This window comes from Anser cygnoides, chromosome Z (genome assembly GCF_040182565.1).
Source record: "Anser cygnoides isolate HZ-2024a breed goose chromosome Z, Taihu_goose_T2T_genome, whole genome shotgun sequence".
Lineage (NCBI taxonomy): Eukaryota > Metazoa > Chordata > Aves > Anseriformes > Anatidae > Anser > Anser cygnoides.
In genome coordinates this window covers 20,843,492-20,865,699 of record NC_089912.1, presented here as the reverse complement: position 1 = coordinate 20,865,699, position 22,208 = coordinate 20,843,492, and the positions used below count along the sequence as shown (strand labels likewise).

The window sequence follows — 22,208 nt, the reverse complement described above, 5'->3', positions numbered from 1 at the left end:
TGAACCCTGGGGACACCGCTAGTTACCTGTCTTCCAGTTGTACGGGCTTTCTCCTATCAAAGTCTTTGGAGCTCAGCAGTTCAGCCAGTTTTTGATTCATCTCGCTTTCCATTTATCTCGTCCATATTACCTCAGTTTATCTATAATGATATTATGGGAGGGTGCATCAAAAGCCTTATTAGACCAGAGATAAGCGACATCCACTCCTTTCCCCAACATCCACCCTCTCTATGATATGTAGCATTGAAAGGGTGAATAAGAATTCATTGTTCATTGTCCCTTCTAATACAGGAGTTGGGAACATTTAATAAACCCAGTCAGTCACAGCTTAAGACACAGAAAAAGAGATTGTTTTTTCATAGAGTAAAATACATAGGAAGGACTTCTACAATTTAAGAGATTAGAGGCTGCACAAGTTCACATGGATTTTACAAACTTGCAGAGGAGAAATTCATTAAGGATTATTAAACACAATAAATTACCATATCTTAGTAAGCCCCTGAGCTGTAAAACTGCAAGTTGGGTGAATCTTTGGATGATGTAGCACTGCCTGCTTTCTCCATCCCTATACTTAAAGCATCCCTTTTTTGATTACTGTTGTAGATGCTAGGCTAGATGGCCCTTTGGTCTGATACCAGGTTATTCTCACACATTAAAAAACGCCATAGGACTTGTACGGTACACTATCTCACACCCATAGCAGTCATTTATCAAGTTTCTGGATTAACTTGCTACAAGATTATGAAAGATAACTATATTTAAATAAACATTACTGTTAAAGATTAACTATAAATTCAGAACTTGTTTCAATTAAGCAGTAGGAAAAGACCCTGAAGAAAAATACTGTGAAGATTCTATCTCATATCCCAATCAAACGAACTCCAAAATTTAAAATGCCACTTAAAAGCCAAATGTTTCTTAGTCTGCCAAGACTAAGGCTTTCAGTTTTTCAGCATTCTATGAGAAATAACAAAATACGTTTGTCTAACACTACCTTTTTATATACATTCTATTTGCTTAAATATCAGCTGTATCAAATACAAAAGATGACTTCTAATTGTACAAGTGGAAGACAGACATAGTGAACCACCCAGATACAACCTCCAGGACAGGAATATTAAAGACACTTTTTTCATGTTTTCAGACCAGCAGTGTAATCAAGAAATGACAAAGATTGCAATTTAACAGGCCAATATTTTATTGCTATCCAGAAGTTTTGATACCGCGTGCATTACAGAGTGGATTTTTGAGATACCTGATACATCCATGAATTTGTGAAGTCTACTCATGTTTAAGAGATCTCTTCTTCTCACCCGAGATACATTTGATAATATAAGTCCTAAGATTATCACTTCAGAAGAGGTATTTTATATTCTCACCTCTCACCTGAAATATAAGCCCTCAAGCAGTTAGAAGTACATTTTTACAAAAACAAAGCTCCAGAGAGTTTGTACTACTCCTACACAGCACAAAGGGTGTTCCTAAAGCCCATTCATTCACACTAGGATGTATTTCATAAATGGTGGCATTATGTAACAGGACTTATAAACCAACTCCATATGCCCATACCTTAGTCAACAGACAGCACGCTCAGTAAATGAAGCAATCTAATAACAATGCTTTTTTATAGACTGCAAAGGATAACGGAGGTTTAGTAAAAATAATTTATAAAGACACCAAAACATGGCTTAAAAATGTATGAATTTGGAGACATGTAAAATTTTATCTCAGTGAAGATTTCTAGTCTGATTTCCATCCTTATCACAGAGAAAAAGCATTCAAACAGTGGTTGTTACTTCATAAGAAAGTACCACAGGATGCAAATTTACAAGTATTGTATTTTAAAATCTCAATTTACATACAGTCTAGTCATCAAATTTAATCTTTTTTCCTTGGAATGCTGTAATTTGAGACATTTGTTCCCGACGTCTCTTGCTTGCTTCCCATGAAGGATGAAGAGGCTGCTCCAAACATGGTTTCTTATTGTCACATTTAAGACCCGAACCTTTTGCAAATGGTTGCTTTTTGAGCTGTGGTTCCTTTTTAACAAGAGCTGTGCAAGAAGTACAACATGAAACATTAAGTACATCACGAACCTTCATAAAAATGTGCTAAAACTACCTTGAGATTGTAGACATTTTCAAGAATTTATTAATGAGCCATGGGGTACACATTTATCTGAATGCTCACAGCAAGATTTTCTCATCTTGCAGCCCTGTAAATTATCACTTGGTAGACTGCAGATAGTTAAAATTTACTATTACTGACCACACTGAAAATTTGTGCAAATATTCAGCACAATCTCAACTTTTTCTTCACAATAAATCAATCAGGAACTACACAATAAAACTCAGTATGACTGAAATGATACCCTTGACTTGATGAATTCCAAAATGGAACCACATACTATAAATCGAATAAAATATTGAAGAAGTTAAATAATTACTCACAAGGTAAACTATGTGCTAAATACCATAATACCACCTGATTGCGCTTACCATTACCTGGGCACAGGTAGCATAAACTGCTCAATGTAAACACAGACAGAAATGCATTTTCCTGTGTAAACTACTGTGTACTGTGTACATTTTCATGTGTACTACTTTAAGTACTTTTAATACTCAAAAATAGGACATTGCAAACAACATCCAGAGATCAAAATGAAAGCTGAAAAAACTGTCAATTTTAACAATTTTAAACAAACAAAAATGTTAAAAATGTTTAAAAAATTAACAATTTAAAATTGTTAAAATATATGCCACAATTAAAACTAGCATGCTTTGACTGCAGAGGTAAGAAAATCTCAAGATGTTTTTATTTCTACAACTTCATCAGTAATACATACCTGTTCTGTTTCTGAGAAGCTGGTCTTTAGTATTTCTGAAAATAAAAACATAATTCAGGATTTTTCAAGAAACTTGTAAGATGATAAACACTTACAAATAAAGAATCATCATCACCAAAACACTCATGCAATGACTTTTCAAGCATAACAGTAAAAACCACATATAGTTTTTCCTCTTTGTTAATGTACAAATAAAAACAGAAGTATTCCACACTGATTTGATTTGGATGCAATACTAGTTAGGAACGCTAAATGTAAATCAGTGCTAGTGTGAATATGAAAAATACGTAAGTATCAATAAAGCACAAGAAGACTGAAGAGTAGTTTAGGCAAAAACATTCTCAGCTGTAATTGGCTGAAATTCTCCTTGTTTGGTAACAGCTACTAAAAATCACAAAAATTTACATTACTGGGAAGGAGGGAGGAAATGAATTACAAAACAACAGGAATAGGTTTACCTTCCTCTGTTTTGGGATTTCTGATTGGAGGTAGTGGACAAAGTACTGCAGAACACTGATTCTAACTTCTTTGCTTTTGCATGGGGCTTTCCTTCTTCTACGATCAAATCTTGCACTGTACCAGATCCTGTGTTCTTTTCTTTCTTCAGTATGTTTTCCTGAAGCTTGTTCTTATCTTTTACTAAAGAAAGATCACTAGCTGACGTTATTTTTTTCTTTCTTTTTACTTTGCCAATGAAGAAATCATCATTGCTATCACTGTCAGAATCTGATGTCTGGTTATAAAACCTCTCTTCAGTACTATCATCAAAGTACTCCTCTTCACTATTTTGTTCCAGGTCGCTATCATCACTAACTATTTTTTTCTTTGCAGTTAATTTGTTCACATTCATATTTTCTTTCCTTTTTTTATAGCCAAGTTTCTTTCCTGTTTTATTCTCAGTGACTTGTGGCATTTCTACTGTCTGAAATGAAAACTCTTTTGGACTGCATGTTCTCTCCATTTCCATAATTTTCTGTTCAGATTCACTGTCACGGAGTTCTTCAGCCCCACTGTTAGTTTGTATTTTTACACCCATTTTTGTTTTGTTTTCATATCCTTGCTTTTTTTGAGCTGGTTTAAGTACTCGTTCATCCAAACTGCTAACGGAGTGTTGTCCTGATTTAGGTTGTGCTTCTGATGTATCCTTTTTCGCAGGGTTGGCTTTGTTTGGGTCCTGTCTTGCATCCTTAAACGCTTTTACAGCAGCTGTAAGAGGGGCAGAAGAAAAGTCATTTCTTGCAGCTACGTAAGTTAAGCATGTAAGTTATTTTAATAAAATAAAACATATTTGCAATTTAAATTTAGTGTATTGAATAAACATAATTTGAATGTCCTTATCAATCTTTAACTGATCAAGTGGGGCAAATAACACCTTAGACTACAGCATGAACAAGTGAGGAAAGCCAACTAATATGGTTTTTTTGAAACTGGGTTTAACTGTGAACTCATCTCCAGCTTATAATCATGGATTTTGATCATTTAGGATGTTATTTTGCATGTAAAAACTGCAAATAAATATTAACTTCTTTGGATATAATTAAATGGGTATTTGACATGGTCTGTTATTAATGAAATAATTTCGTGTTGTTATTACTAGAACTTGACCCTTTTTAACATTGCTTTTAGTTGGAAAATTTGAGTTTAAAGAGAACAGGAGATATTCCAAAGAATCAGGAAAAATTCCACAGGGAATCTGTAGACAGTTTACAAAGAAGTCTAAGGGAGTAACTCGCAAAACCTTTTAGCTACCTTTAAAAACCCAGCTGAAATGCTCCTTTCACCTTTGTATCTGCTTGTTAGTATTCTGCCAGTTAGGTCTTATTTTGAGATTCTCCATTACATCTATTCAACTTTGGGAATTCCATTACAAGCCTTGTTTGTACTATACTTTGTATCTTACATGTCATGTGATGTACTATCATGTACGTGCCCATTTCAGACAACATACACAACTACAAGCTTGTGACACCTGATCCACTGCAACTCATTGAGGTAGTTATAGGTGCTCATATACTTTTCTTTTTATACTGTTTGTTCATATCAGGAATTAACATGAACAAGGGAACACATCTTCAAGCTACTGAAGTCGTATACACTTTAATACACTGTTTCATACCTTTAAGTTCAGCAATTTTGTGTTTCAAGAGGGGGTGTGTTGCAAGTCTTGCAATGGCTCGCTCACTTGCAGTAGCCTTTGGCTATACAAAATAAAAGGCATGAACAGAATAATTAATACTTACAGAATAGGTCATGCTAAAATGCATACTAACGTGATTCTGGACTATTAAGTGAACAAAAAGAGAAAAAGCTCAAGACATTATAACATTTGAGGATTTCTCTGTTTTCTTGTATTACTAAACAAGGAAAAATCTGGCTGCACAAAGATTGACAGAAACATAACAGACGTGTAATTCTGCAATTTCTCAGCTACCAAAGAGGCATAACATGATTTTTATTTTAAAAGTACCAACCACATATTTCGGACCTAACGCATGGATATTATATTTTCTGTTTCTGGTATGTGTAAAGCAAATTTATGAACCCTGTGAAAAAATAACACTGTATTGATAGGAGCCATTCTGCATGATGGAATAGAGCGGCCTGCAGGAAGTACAGTGTAGAAGCCTTTAAAGTTGGCAAAATCACAAAACAGATATTGAAGGAAGATGTATTAAAAGTGTTTGATAGGCAAGGTCTAATCTGATCTTAGAGTCAAACAACCCTGAATTTGATATGGTAGAACAACAGACCTACATAGACAGATTCAAAGACTGAGTACTATCTTAATGCTTTAATCTGAAGAAAAAGTAGAAGTAGGACGAGCTAATTCCACTTCTGACTTCCTCTTTTATAGGCTCGAATTCACAAGTACTAACTATCATATTTTCAGGCTCCTCTTATCACTTGGCTTACAAAACAAAATGAGAGGTACCTGAGACTTTTTCAGGAATAGCATTGTCTTTTTTTTTTTTTTTTTAAGGGGAAAGAATTGTGGTGTACAGGCTTGTAAAACAAAAGCTCACTAGGAAATTTCCTAATGCCTGCAGTGGAATTTACATGAAAGGATAAAAGACACACCTTCCTCCCTTCCTCCTAATGGTACTGTAAGGGATATATTATTGAATTGTTGTAACCCGTGAATTGAGCTGTATGTTACAGGAATTACTACCTCAACCAACGGATGATGAGCCTTATAAAGAACTGGGCATGTGCCCAGTGACCCAACCTGTGTCACTATCGGGCTTTAGTGCCCAACAACTCAGCACAACGTGCTGCCTCTCCCGGCCTGAGTAGCCACCATAAGCAATGGAGCCCAAGCCACAGGTTGAATTAACTCAATGAACAGTTAATCGAGGTGCTTCACAGACTAAGGGAATGACAACCTGTGTGTACAGTCAGAGGATGGGGGTAGTCGATAAGGATATACTGAATAATGCAGGACTGAGCATGATGGAAATGATATGGAGTAAGGGACGGAGATTGTACCTGGTCTGCCCTGGGATGAAGTCCACGTTCCCCATATCAGCCACACTGGTGCTGTGCTTTGCATTTGTGAATAAATCAGAGCTGATAACACAGCAGTGTTTTTGTTACTGCTGAGCAGTGCTTGCACAGCATCAGGGCCTTCTCCATTTCTCTCTCAAGAGAAACGCACACCATGTTGGGAAGGAAATACAGCTGGGACAGCTGACACAAATTGACCAAAAGTATATTCCATTCCACATTAAGTCATGCTCCGCAATAAAAGCTCAAGAAAAGGAGGAAGAAGAAGGATGTTTGCTGCTGCTGCATTTGTCATCCCAAGAATTGTTACCTGTGATGAAGCCCAGCTTTCTGAGATGTGACTAAACATGTGCCTGCCACTGGGAAGTAATGAACGAATCCCTCATTTTGCTTTGCTTGCACACACAGTTTTGTTTCACTTATAAAACTGTCTTTATCTCAACCAAGTGTTTTTTCACTTTTGTTCTTCCTGATCTCTCCCCACCCTGCTGGGCAGGAGGAGTGGAAGAGTGAGCAAGCAGCTGGGGGGTGCTTAGTTGCGGGCTGGGGTCAAGCCACCACACATACAAACAATACCTAAAACATCACAAATGCACATTTGAAGTATCTGATTTGTTTGACGTAACAGTGTTGAGTAGGGAATCCTACTAGGTTGCAGGCAAGTTTTCTTCCAGCAGTCATGTCACTTAAAATTAACAGTTGTGTATTTATAGGGTAGAGATAAAGGGACACTTATAGCAACCATGAGAGCTGAAGAGTCAGTTTCTGTGCTTTGGGTCTGAAGAAAACAACAAATCCTGAAATTTGGAATCTTACATGTCCCTGCTAAGTTTCTCAATATAACAAGACACCGCAGCTACAGGAAAGCCAGTACTTCCAAACGCAGAAACATTTAATTGGTTTGCAAAATGTAAATCCTGTTCCTCAAACAATGCAAAGCAAATCCAATTTGCCATAGTTGTATAGATTATAAAATACAGTCTGGATATGTCTGTTCAGATTTTACGCTTGAGTTGTGCAGAGCATCTGGGAATTCTAGTGCTTTCTCTTCAAGTCTCTGCTATTACAGCATTATTACTTCAGATCAAGAAAAACTGGAAAAATATTTCCACCATAGACTGTCTACAGCATTACAATCACTGGCCAGAGAAGATGGGTCAAAAGATGAGCCCACTTCCAAGGGCCACAGACTGGCTTACTCTCAGGCTAGTCTAGCTCTGAGAACTTGGAGTCTGGATTTTTGATTCCCATGTGACAGTGCTGCATGCTGCCACCAGATTCCTGGGACAGCAAGCTCACATTTCTGAAGATCAAACGGTATTTTCTTTGGAGATTTTTCTATAGCTGGAAAATGTATTTCTGAACTTAATTAATACACTTTTTCCCTCAGCTACTTCCTGTGGGTTTTGAAAGAATATACCATGAAGTTCAGAAAGCAGCAGCAGCTTCTGTGCAACATCTGGTGTCCTTTAATTCAAATATTTATAGAAAGAGTTTAAGCATACATGCCAATTCATATGGAATAACCACATTTTTTCCTTATAGCTAAATACTTCACAAATGCTACTCACACTGACAGACAGCAGCCAACAAACATACAATATGACATTAACATTCTCAAAAAAATCCCATTTTTTTTATTTTTTGGCACATCCAATGCTCAATTTATTTTTCCTCAAGTATTCTCCAGTATATAAAGCCTTGGCAGAAAGTAAAACTTAACAGAAAAATGCCAACTGTATCTATAGCAAGAACACTCCCACCCTCCACCTTCCCCCAGTATGTTTATTTACACAGATACTGGAAATGTAAATATTTACTTTCATAAGTTCCCGATACTTCCTATATTATTTTGCACTATTCATTTTTCATGCAAGAATTTCCTAATAGTTTTCATAGGAATGCTCTGCCTCATTCAATTTGCAACTGAGGCACAGCAAAATGAACAATGCAACTCAGCACTGCATAATCATATCTTTCAGTGATAGGTTGCATGCTAACTGCAGACGAACCTGAAAGTCAGAGACTCCTCAAATGTCTTGTCTTGGTAAATAATTCATTATTTCTATGTATAGTATTAAAGACATCTACCATCACCACTGTGTTTCACTAAACTCCATAGGAACATTTAACAGAATTAACTGGATCAATCATTGTGCCTTTCAGATCTTAAAATTAAAAAGAGAAACTTGTGTTCCTTATCCTAAATAGCAGATGTAGACAGATGCACAAACCTCAAAACATAACTTGTTAGTTATAGCAAATAAAGTAGTGTGTGCATAACTCACATGTGCAAATACACAAGGACCCCCCACACAGGGGAGACAAACTTCATAAAATGTGGCAACGATTGAGAAAAGTATGGACATTAGAAGCTTGTTAAAATAAAAACAGATTCACACTTCACGTTTTGAGACTTGCTGGATAGGGGTCAGAAGTACGGAATGACTCCGAGGACTGGCAGCATCACGTAAAAAAAAAGCTGCTGTATGGAAATGTCATGCAGAATTTGTATGTGTAGTACCTGCCTCATACCACGCAGGAGATAAAGTGAGAACAAGAAAGACTTGGTAGAGATGGATGGGATTTGCTGCCGTTACTTGCTACATGCTTGAGACAGTAGGGCTTCTGGAAGAATTTAACAGCAGAAATGTGAGATTAATTTGGGAACATGAAGTGGAGACCTCTGCCCATTACTTCATCCTTATTACTCATCCTGTTCAACTTTTCTTTAGGTTTTACCCTCTGTGCTACAATTATAACCAATAATAGGGAAGAAAGAGGTCATACTTTTATTCTTCAGTTGGGTTCTGTACAAGAAGGGATTGCCTTGCTACAGCTAGCCTAAACCATGACTACTACTAGAAGACTACCAATAAGAATTCAGCCGGGTCAAAGGACAGTGCTGCCAAACGCGCAATGCTTGGTGGCCCTCCACCTGTCACTGTAGATGATTTCTTATAATACTGAAATTGACACAGTCAGAAACCCTATCAATGAGCACACAGTACACAATACATTGCTAAACCTACAGCACAAAAGTAACCTAGAAACATGTCATACTGATATTTCTATAATAACTGGAAGTACAGTCTAAGTACAACAGCAGCCTGATTTCAAAAGAAAAAAAAAAAAGGAAAAAAAAAGAAAAATAAAAAAGAAGAGAGAATGTTAACCAGGTTAAGCACAAAAAAAATCCCAAGTTCTGGGCCAAAAGAAGATGTCATTTTAATACCTTTTGTAGCAGATTAGGAGAAGAGCTCTCTCCCTACTAAAAACAACAGAAAACCTCTTAACCCACATATTGTTCCCAGAGCTCTAACTAGCTACAGCTGTCTTTCACAACAGCAGAAAGAATGCAGTTAATGTGGAGTCACAGGGTGTCTGAAGGTGCTAGATGATGGCTGCCATCCAAGTCCATCCCATGACCTCATACTGCTTTGGAAAAAGATCATTAAGAAAAGTTACTTTCTGACCGTGAAATGCTGTCAGTTCTCCCACTTCCTTTATGTCTGTAAGACATATGGTACACGTCTTGTGGCCATCAGATCAACTTAAGATGTTGGTATGAGAACCAATTGGTTATTAATCACGCTTGTGGCAGCAGTGCTGTCCTACAGCTCCTCAGGTTGTTTGACTGTGTCCTGTATTCATAATGGAAAGATGGATCAGACAGAGGATGCAAGAAACAGGTCTTTGTTGGGCATGGCAAGAGTTTAAAACTGAGTGACTCTTCCAAATACAGAAACAACAGCAAGCATCACACAGTATGCACAGGAGAGAAACATCAGCAACAAATGCTTCAGACTCTGCACTGGAAATAGATAACCAGAAATTGTTGGATTTTATTCAACTTTTACTCAGTTTTTACTCAAGTCTTCCTGATTTTCCATCTAAGTTCAAAATGATGGTACAGCTATTAGGGAGAAGTAGCTATACAAGCTTAGTAGTAAGACAAGTGAGAAATTCTTATGGCAATTAATTCTGTATGAATTTCAGGAAATCATGCTAGTTTATTTTTTATTTTTTTTTAAACTGTAATATATGTATAATTTTTAAAATGGGTTGAAAATTTTCCAGTTGACGCTAAAATGTATGTCTTAACAGATCTAAAGCCTTTGTAAAAACCTCAGTATGACAATGTCTTGAAATAGAACAACAGGACAAAAATTGAACAATTTCTCATAAACCATCAAAATACACAGTAAACCTGACGTCCACCTTGACTTCCTGTTTATTCTTTCTAACATTGTCACAATTTATGTTGGCTTATTTTCTGTTATTGCCATAATTCAACCATGAAAATATCTGGAAATTTATTTTACTTCTCTTGTAAGCACAAGGAAGTTGTAAGGAGTTGAAGATTAATGGCAACATGGGGTACTCTGCACAAACTTTTCAGTCACCTGCAGAACTATGTACAATGAAAGTCAGAGGTCTGGAGAATCTAGCTGACCTTGCACTGATGGCAGTAGCATTGTCTATCACCTGAACATTGAATTCTATGGACTTCTGAATCCAGCTTCAGGGAGAAGCATCAAAATCTTCTAAATACTGCTGAGATGCTTACACTCCTCTAACTTAACCTGTATGTCTGGATCAAAGTTATTCTCCCCCCTGCAATTCATTCACTTTATTCACCCTCAAATCAACATCCAATTTAGCTTGTTTTGTCTCTTATCAAAACGGAGTACAGAGCATAAGCTTGTTTCTATTATTGTCTCCCTCTTCATTTAAAATATGAGTTTCAAAATATGCCAATAACTCAAAGAAAACAGACTTCCCGCTGTTCTTTGCTGTATGCATGATGAAGAAATACCTATAGTCCATGAATTAAACAAAGTTTAAAGGCCCTTTAAGAAGCCTAATACAGCATTTAACAAGTGTTTAAAGATCAAATTTATTTGGAATACAAAAGAGTCAGAGTTCCTTTGGATTAACCTGTCACAACTAATTTAGCCAACCATACAACTGTGAGGTAAATGCTCATTTTTCAGGTTGGGAATTGGTCAAAAAGAAATAGTGTTTCATCACAAACTACCACGGTGATCTACAGCAGAGCTTGGAATAAAACCCAAACCTGCCCAAGTCCAAATCATGTATTCAATCTACTGCTAATTTTTTCCTTCTTCTCTTTATGAATAAAATAACTCCTATGATTGTTTCAATAAAGAAAAGTCAGAGCACGAAATCCAGAATAAAACAGGCATGGATTCCTAATTATCTCCTCGTGGTGAACAGGGTAAACTCTAGGTGTAAGCTGAAAGAGCAAGATTGTGGGGAAACTCAAATGCTGCTTGCTCTTCTTCACCTCTTACAGGGCTAGGAAGATGTCTATAATCCTATCAATTTGGCCTCCCACACAAACAATAAACTCATTTTTGAAGAAAAAAGTCAATTTCTTAAGATTCTGAAAGAGGTCACAAAGCTAGCATTGTGTCAACTCCTCCTTCCCCTCTCTAAATTGCGGCAGTCCAACCTATTGTTAGTTAGTCTAACCCAGTGAAACCTCCGCTCACCTTCAACAAAGCCTAGAATCATGCTGAACATTATTTCATGCTGTGGACAAATGTGTGTATGACGTTGACAAATCTTCAGTAGAAAGCAGCTGTAAAGACTGCTAACAAAGACTTCTTGTATTTTTAATTGAAATATATTACATGAATACAAAATTACATGAATTGTACATACAGTACAATTAACCAGTATTAAGTATTTATAATTCTGACTTACAGAAATTTAAAGTCAAGTACATAAGACTACAGCATAAAGACTACATGGTTTTCCTGCAGCTTTTGGAATAAGATATATGCATTTCGTGTATTTTTGTATTTGAACATTGAAGCACTACAACAGTACAAAGTATTTGAGTTTTGCCAAACTGAATAAAAAAATAAAAAATTGGCACATAGCACAGTAAAATAGATGCCACAGGAGAAGGAAAAAAAAATCAGGCAAAAGACAATGATAATGAGAAACTAAAGTGGAAAGCAAAATATGAAGAAATAGAAAGCCTGAAGCAAAAAATGTACTTTTCAGGAGGAACAGGAACAAAATGCCTCTTGGATAACAGGCAGTAGCTGTGAACAATACAGAGAGAAAGGTCTTTGCTACAAAATTCACTCAGACTTCTTCTGAGAATATATTGACAGTTAGAGGAAAGTTCATGTATAAATTAATTTGACAAGTATTCGATATCAGATCTGAAACCACAACCAACTTTTTGAAGCACGTGAGGTATCCTGAAAGGTCGACAAATTGTTTGCTTGCAACTGGCCACCTACAATGAGGGTCCAGAGGCTCAAAATGTGCAGTTTACTAACTCCAAATGGAGAGTTAGCTGGCCAATCTCAAAATGAAATTTGAATCAAGTGCTATTTGGGAAAACAAATAATAATAATAAAAAAGCTTACTTACACTTGCTTGCTTCTGATAGAAAAGACAACAGCAACACAAAGTAGACCAGCAATACTCAGACATGCATCTGAGTTCCCAAGATCCAACCGTGCATCATGAGCATGTCCAAAGACTCAAAGAGTGGAAGCAGATGGTAGCAAACAAATTGGCAGGGTACAAGGATGAGCTCTGCATTACCAGAACTGCTTAATGGGCCAAGAAGCTCACAGTATTCAACCTTGGATGATCCTGTTAAGCTTCAGAATTGAGATATCCATCTGTCTCCTGACAAAATCAGTTTGGAGACAGACCTCTGTACAGAACTTTTAGGGATGTAATCTTGAGATTTCCTTACAATATTCCACTGTAAGACAGACGCTCAAACCTCCAAGCATATCTTCTCAGCTGGAGCCTGATAAAGCACCATAGATGTGAGCACGTATAAGCGTTTATAACAAAAAACCTCTGGAAGTAGACACAGTTGAGATCTTAAAACTGTTTAAACAGATGCAAAGCTTCAAAACTAACAGTTGAAAACAAGCTCTAATTTAATCATATATATTTCACATCACGGACAGTTAAAAATTATCTCTGAAAAAAATAAACAAACAAAAAAACAACCAAACAACAAAACACCATTCTGCTCATACCTACACAAGCATTAACACCAAGGAATTTGCCAATATATAACTAAAGACTTGTCAGGTCAGCATCCTCAGATAAAACTTCAAGAGAGAGATCTGTTCACGTTCAGAGCACTGCTGTAGAAACTACGATAGCCAGGGATCTGGGGGCACAGAAGACTTACAGACTTCACAAATCCTGCACACACTAACCAGGGGTAGGCCATATTAGAATATGCTATTCAAAACAAGACAGACTTTCTTGGCATCTCACATTGCAATTTTTGTGCACAATTGAAAACAGATTTCTTTTAATCTATACGTTTTTCAGCCACTTTCTGAAAAAGACAATGGAAATACAAATTCAGTTCACTGAAAAACTATTAAACGTCTGAGATAAACATACTGATTCCTTGGCACCAAAATACAGATTTTCCATCACTAAGTCTATCGAGGGAGTATATGCATTTGAAACTTACTCTAATCATAAACACATGTCAGATATATATAGAAGCCCTGACGTTACTTAAGAATATCATCAGATGATGAATGTAAAATTAATGGAAAACCTGAACGGTCACATTTTCTAGCAGGTAGTTCACCATATGGTGCACAGATTAACCACCTTTATGCTCAAAGGCTCTCAGGCATCTTCTGGGCCATTAGATTATTGTTACTTTGGCATGCAAAGTGTTCCTAAAGTGTAATCACTCAACCCTTTCAATCATCACACAATTATTGGTATTTGAAAACCAAGAAAAACTACACCATCACCCTTCAAATGTAATGGTATTACACTTTCAGTAAATTACTAGTTACATCACATTTCCCATACATTCTCTTACTTCGTAATCTTGCCATAGAGGGGCAATGTGCTCTAAACCTAAGCTCTCATTTTACCTAACTGATAATTTTTAATGTAGCTACATTCACTGACATCTGAAGAGACAAGTTGTTTCCTTAAACAGAATTCCAATAACTCAAGAAAATCTTATTTTTCCAGTTATACAGTCAGGTATTAAAAATTTCAAGCAATAATGTCTTCAGGATTTTTGATATAATTTTCCAGTGTTACAGACTCGTATTGAGCTGAAAGAATCTGAAATTTCAGATTTTTAAAAAAAATTATTTTAACATTTTTTATAACTGTTAATTCCTTAGTTCTAAGTTGCAACACTTTAAAAATGACCTGGATAGGAAAGAGGGAACACGAGAGAAAGGTTTTGCATTTTATTTCTTTATGATATACAATGAGGAACTGATAGTTTCATATAAACAAATAAAAAGAGCAAAGGACAGCAGCAGCTGTTTTTCATTTTTAGAAATATCGGAAAAGTCATTTATTTTATTCTAATTTTGTAACACAATTCTGGGTTACACTACAAAGCATATATACAGAAAGAGCTTTTTCAATTTGTAATGCGTTAGTAGCAGTCAGTCTTTAATGTAATTATAATTGTTTACATGACATCAAACTCATCTTAACACAGTAAGTTCTGTAAGCAACAGAAACAATGAAAGATGACAACTCGTGCGTTCCACCTTACATCTTCTCTTCTTGCACACCCCCTATGGTATTTCTCACAACAAGGTAAAGAGGTGATGAACTGTGGTCACCTTTCCCTCCCCACTGACTTGGGCTTCTCACTCCTACTCAGATAAGAGCTGTCACACACAGAAATAAACTGTTGGAACTATAGGCTTCTAAAACCATGTCCAGTACCCTCAGTTGAAATTGATCAGTGGGTACCAGTATTTAGCACAGACTGATGGCCAGACAGGGCTTCCTCATTTGGTGGAGCACATCCTCCTCCCTACCCCTTCATGTGGATGAAGTTGAAAAATTGATTATTTTCCCTATGAATACATAAAGGATGTAATTTAGATACTGTCTTTAGTAACCAAATCACACTGGAAGGAGGTCCTTTCCAACCCAAGCCATTCTTGGGTTGGGTTTCTATGTTAGAATGCTATTTCTATGTTAGAACCATAGAATGATTTCTACGTTAGAATAGAATTATTAGAATAGAATATTTCTATGTTAGAATCACCTCAATCCATTCTCTGCCCAGCCTATATTTGTGCTTAGTATTGCCTTGACCCAGGTGCAGGACCTTGCACTTGGCCTTGTTGAACCTCATGAGGTTTGCACAGGCCCACCTCTCAAGCCTGTCCAGGTCCCTCCGGATGGCATCCCTTCCCTCCAGCATGTCAACTGCAGCACACATCTTGCTGTCATCAGCAAGCTTGCTGAGGGTGCACTCAATCCCACTGTCCATGTCACTGAAAAAGATGTTCAACAGTGCCCGTCCTAATACCGTCTGCTGAGGAATACCACTCGTTACTGCTCTCCTCTTGGACACTGAGCTGTTGACTGCAACACTCTGAGTGCGACCATCCAGCCAATTCCTTACCCACTGAGTGGTCCATCCATCAAATTCATGTGTCTCCAATTTAGAGACAAGGATATAATGTGGGACTGTGTCAAATGCTTTGCACAAGTTAAGGTAGATGACATCAGCTGCTCCACCCCTACCCACAAATGCTGTAACCCTGTCAGAGAAGGCCTCCACATTTCTCAGGCACGATCTGCCCTTAGTGGAGCCATGTTGACTGCCACCCGTCACCTCCTTATTTTCCATATGCCTTAGCACAGTTTCCAGAAGGATCTGTTCCATGATCCTGCCAGACACAGAATGAATTAAACAAATGAATTAAAGGTAACTGAAATGTCTCACTACTACTAACTGTCTTAAATTTGTAATTTCTACAATCTCATTTATCGTTTTCTATTTACAATCAGCCTTCTAAGTGTAAGTTGTAGGACATTGCTAGTACCAAACTTTCATTACAGTTGTAACTTCCATTTTTAGGACTTCTTAGTGCTTCTGTTTTCGTGTTACACTTTGATGCTATTATACTGAAAACAGTTATTCACAATGCAGTTCTTCTCTCATGCATGTACGTCCTGCCCCATTATCCCTGTAAAGATGGTACCTTTCATTAATTACCTTAAAGACCTGAAGGAGGATATCCATTAAATCTGTGATGACAAAAAATGAAAAACATCGCTCCCATTTTTAAGAAGGGAAGGAGGACCCAGGGAACTACAGACCAATGAGCCTCACCTTGTGCCTGGCAAGATCATGGAACAGATCCTCCTGGAAGCAATGTCAAGGCACTGGCAAGACAAGGAGGTGATTTGAGACAGCCAGCATGGCTTCACCAAGGGCAAATCGTGCCTGGCCAGTCTGGTGGCCTTCTGGTGGCCTTCCCCTAATTGACAGACTATTTTTATACTTTTTATACTGACACAGAACTTCAGTTGCAGCCATAGTGATGGATTCTAGACTAAAGTATCAAGGACTGCACAAAGGACACACACACAGCTTAGCATGTCTTGTTTTTATGTATACACATATGCACATACATTAGTTATATGTATAAAAGACATGCTAAACAGCTCACAGTTCAAGTGATCACTTTTGGAAGACAAGGAGTCTTCAGGGAAAAAAAAAAGCCAACCAACCAACAATCAGTCACACAGAGAAAGTATTTACGCCTGAATGTGATATTCATCACTGAATGCAAAATTCTTCACTTCATCAGTAGTGTTAGAAAGACCACAGACATTCCTGTTAAAGTTAACATCTGGTGTTTGACATGGAAAATTCTCAGGAAACAGTGGTTTCATACATTCAGTTTAACTTCCATTCAAACAGAATCAAAATACTCAAGACAAAAGGAATCCAACACTGCAACACTGATTCCCAGCATTAATCCAATCCTATTAGCCCATGTTACAGGAAATTGTGCTATAAAATCAATACAACACGCTTCCAAAAACACATATCATGCTGACAGATGCAACCATTACATAAAGAAAAGCATATCTAGTATCTGATATGCAAATCATTGTCTTTACTTCCACACTGAAATAAAAAAGAAACTCAACACGATGTCTTGTCATGTGGGAAAAGTATTTTTTACTACTCAGCATAAACATTGCTGGGGAAGGGAAACATGATACATACAACACAATAAATATTCATTCTGAAGCAAAAGTAAATAAGGGTAACAAATCTGGGCACATAAAGCTGTTTTGAAGTTGACAATAATGTTCCCAATAATTGTTACAAACAATGAAAAAGGAGATGGATATTATTAAGAGTACTGACAGATGATCACTGAAGATCATAAACGTATTATAATTATGCACTGATTATCTATACATAATTTCTAATTTAAGGAGAGTGTTAACAACATTAATTCAGGTTAAAAAAAATGCATGGGCCCCACAAGAAAAGCAGCTATTCTCCCCCAACATTTCTAAAATCAAGTCACAAAACAGCTAAGTGCAAAGAAGTAATGATAAGTGTGTGTATTGTACAAAGCTGATGGACTGTAACCCCAGTATTACACAAAAGACTGATTCATATTCTTTCCCTATGGTCTATGGATTGCAAAAAAAAATATTTTCATAAGCAAAGAATGTTAAAAATCCACATAAGTAATTATCTAGTTATGCTGCAACATAACTACTAAAGGTACTAGCAACAGAAACAGAAGTTTTATATCAATAATAGAATCTATCCTAATCAGAATGTTTTTGTAGCCAGGAGAATTCTTCAGGGGGGCCTTGGAAGGGAGAGAAGGTAGGGGATTGTGGAAAAATCCCCCAAAGCCCAAACAAAAGACAGCAACTATTCTGTGCTTGATCCAAAGCCTTTGAAGTTAACGGAAAGTCTCCAATTAAACTGCAAGGGACTTTGCATCAGGCCCCTTTTATGATTTAATGTATTTCCTCAGATTAAATCCACAGAGAATACTGAGTGTTCTTTTTATTTTTATTTTTAATGCATTTTCCATTAGAAAGCACATTTTCAAAATAAAGTAAAGCCAGAATCACAAAATGTACATTTAGGAGCGTCAACTAAAATAGAAACCATTATGTTTTTCAAATTTAGAAAATACAGATACCAGTGTTTCTCCTTGGATGCAGCTGTTTAATCAAAATTCTACATGATTCAAAAATGCCATCTTCCTTTCTTTCTCCGTTACAAAATTAAAAAGTACTAGAATTATCATTTTTTAAATTTCCTTAATAAATTTACATTAAAAAATAAGTTTATTCATAAGAATAAATATTATGGTTGTGTAGCCATGTCTTGTTCATGTCTTGTAACCCAAGATTTCCAGTTAGTGATATACTCTGGGGAACCTGATGCTCCAAATAACCGCTTACTGAGTGTGATACTCAAACGCCTCAAAGTTGGCAGCCTTTCACAAAATGCCTTTAAAAAACTGTTGGTGTGAAATGCATTTTCATTGTAAATACATGAAGAAGAACTTAAAGCAACACAAGCACTGTGACTACCCTATCCTTGCTCTTTTTTTGGTTGCTGATGACAGAGTCGTGAATTTAAGAAGTTCAAATAATAGTTTTAAAAGGTGATATGAATCTCAGAATTGCTATTTTAATATTGTGATGTAAACAGTTTCTTTGAAAGAAATAAAGGTAATACACCATCAGTCCTGTAACTTTATCCTTTGCTCCTGTCAGATCTTTTTGCCCATACACCTTTCTATCTCATTCTCATATTCTTCTTGCTTGACTTCCTCAGTCCTGCAGTAGCGATCCAGTGAATTCATGGAGGAGTTTGGTAGGTGAAGTAGTCTCTTCTCAAGTGTGAAGTAATAGTATTTTCATTTGATAAATTACAGAAAATCTTTTATTATTGCTGTTAATATTTTAGCTAGTTCTTAAATCCCAAATTCGTATGAGCCATGGATATTAATTTCACTCACCCCCAAAATAACCCCCAGAACTGTAGCATAAAAGCCTTTAAGCATCCATTAAAAACTGATGGACCTAAAGCTAAACAGCACTAATGTCACCCCTCCTTAATCATATGTTAAGTACAGCTGTTCTCAAAAATCATACTGTGCTCCAGGCTGCACAGTCAAATCCTGGCCATGCATAAGCTGCCTGAGATCCTGTTTCTAAAGCCTTAGAATTCCATCTAAATTCCAAACAAGACAACGCTGGTTGCTGAACACGAAGCAATCCAAAATAAGCTGACCAGGCCTTACATTAACAAAAAAGCTTCTAAGGCCTAGTAATGGATTACATTTCTGGACTAGAAGAAATTTCTCAACACACTTAGAAATTGTGGCAAGCTTTTCAGTAATGTTGAGACTCAGAAGAATATGCTTCAGACATGACAAGACTGGAGGAGAAGGTGAAAATACAGGATTTAGTAGGAAAAGGTGGTTCCAAGGACCACACATGAGAGCTCAGTGCAGAAAAGAAAACCTATGTTACTAATGTTATGTATCTAGGAGCAAAAAACAGAGGACATATATTTATCATCTGCAGATTGACTTGCCTACTAAGATACTAAGCATGTGCTCAGTTTAAGCTGTCATAGTAACATATACTGGTGCTCTATTCTTCTTTACTAAAGGAAAAGATCACCAGGTTCTTTCCATTTTCAATTTCATGTTTTCCCCTAAAAATCTCAAAGTTATTGAATTTTGAAGCACATAGATTATTTAGGAAAAAACAAGAAGTATTTCGACTTAAGGCAGGATGGCATTTCAGATCTTTGCCTGGAATAGAGAGTTCCATTATGCTGCTGTAGGATTCTGTAATTCTGTAATTCTCACTGTTTAAAACACAGATTATTTTTTTTTCCATGTTCTATATACCAAGTTTGTACTGGAAATAAAACTAAGTGAGGTGCTACAAGAAGTTAGTATCTGTTATCAGTAGTGTAAAGGAAACAAACGCAACTGGAATTACGATGAAGGTGCTCACAGATGGACAAATGTCCTCTTTTTTGGAGAAACAGCACAGATGAGACATGATTTCTCTAATACCACAAAAATATGATTACATATTTACCTATCTATCCAGCCTATCTTAACCTATCTAACTTACCTTGACACTGTGTTAACAATAGATTGAAGATAATGGTTAGGGCCCTTGCTAGCTCCTAAATCAGTTCCCTACTTGTAATGAACAACTTTTTTTTTACGATTAGCTTCTGATTTATACTTTTGGAGTGCTGGAGCACACCACTAAGAAACCAAGCCTACCGTATCAGTTCAGGGACACATGCTATAAAGAACAGTTTAAAATGTAACGCAGTTAGAAAGCAGGTTAAAAGAAAAAAAATAGGCAACAGATCTGGCATGTTTTTCAATTTTAATGACTAGTAAAAACATTCATTGCTGACAGTACACAACTGCGTATAAAAAGTGCACAAAACTTATTCAAAATCCAGAAAATAGTTTTCATTTTTCAACAGCTGTAGCTAAGCACCAACAATATATAGTTGAAGTCACATGGCAACATTTATTACAATCTTTACAACAGAGTTTATCACCTGTTAATAGTAATGGTGCCAGCTGCAGCAATATTAAAAATGGGCTTTGAAAGTTTCATCAGAGGCGCACAAAGGACTGCTCACCCACTGCTTCCTGTCTTACACTAACATGGTCAGCCCTATGACATTTTTATTAATGAAAAACAGAAAAAGCCTAGTGTCATGTGGCTGGTGAATTGCCAGCTCACTCCACAACTATCATAATTTTGATTTGCTTATTAGCAAATCAACAATCTTAGCAATTAGCAAATTAACAATCTTGACTGCTAAATCATAAAAACTGCAGTTACAGTGTCACTTGCTAAATGGCACAATTTTATTGCACTTCACTGAAATCTACGCAAACACTTTCTAAATATCTTATTCTAAAAAATATATGGGAAAACATAGTGATAGAATATAAAATCTCAGTGGGCAGAAGGAATGAAACGAGTATCTTGACTACACGTCCACTATGCAAAACTAATATTCAGCATTCCACAGCGAATTAAAAGCAGATTGCCTTTTATCAATGAAAACAAACCTATTCGGAAAATGAAAACAGCCACAGGATGTTTTGCTTCAAATATTTCGAAATTCGAGTTAATGAAAAGGTAAACAGTGTGTTCAACTTTTCACGTGACCTACAGAATATTGATATAGACTTTTTTTCCCAAAATTTTATTATTGCTAACTAACTGTGGGAAAAGAAGAAATAATACATTTGAAAATTAACTTCTGTTAAAGCATATAAGGGATACATTCTTTAGCTGTGGGTATGCTATGGTCAACCAGTGAAGTTAAGATGGCTAAGCTACCACTTGTCAACAGTGCTGCAATACTAAGGATAACCCCGCCACCCCATAGGTTTAAAAGAGCATCAGCAACCATCCAAACACTTGTTTTGAAACAGGAGACCTATTCTCTACAAAGCATGAGACAAACAGACTTTCACACAACCAAAAAACATTACCAGCCACAGAAAGTAACACAAATTACAAAACATCTTAAAAAACAAAACAACTCCATGAAGACACCTGTATTATCTGTTTTCAACAATTACTGCTAAATGAAAGTCTATTTTAAGTACATTTGGAAAGCAGTCAACCATGACTATGAAAACATGAATCCTATTATTTAGGAGAAATATGTATACCCAGGGCTAGGAGAATTTCACAGATTTCTCTTACACTTTTCCCCTCTGCTTACATCTGAGGAAATACTAGGAAAAGAAATGAATACACAAAATGAACTGATAAGATTAACAATACCTCTTGTTATATTCTTGGCAACAGAATTACCCTCCTAGACAATAAAATTCCAACTGTAAACCCGTAAACTCTTTTATTTCATTTGGGGACCACTACACCTTTTGAGAATGCAATCAGCACAAGCCTGATGCATTTGAACTATTGGCAGAGAATCTTCTACAGTATTAAATGACAAAATGTTTTATTGTTTGATTTTTAG

At 36.5% G+C, this 22,208-nt stretch overlaps 1 protein-coding gene across 8 annotated transcripts in view; it reads right to left on the bottom strand.

The window, feature by feature from the left end:
* Positions 1–1,174: 1,174 nt before the first annotated feature.
* Positions 1,175–22,208, bottom strand: part of SRFBP1 (serum response factor binding protein 1) — a 77,707-nt gene continuing 56,673 nt past the window's right edge. For all 8 annotated transcript variants that reach the window (XM_013198857.3, XM_048048769.2, XM_066987628.1 and 5 more), the window contains 4 exons: positions 4,962–5,043; positions 3,304–4,051; positions 2,846–2,880; positions 1,175–2,053 (listed from right to left, as the gene is read on the bottom strand). In XM_013198857.3, coding sequence (XP_013054311.3) covers positions 1,866–2,053; positions 2,846–2,880; positions 3,304–4,051; positions 4,962–5,043 — 1,053 coding nt within the window. In that variant the 3' untranslated portion in view covers positions 1,175–1,865. The remainder of the gene's footprint in view (positions 2,054–2,845; positions 2,881–3,303; positions 4,052–4,961; positions 5,044–22,208) is intronic.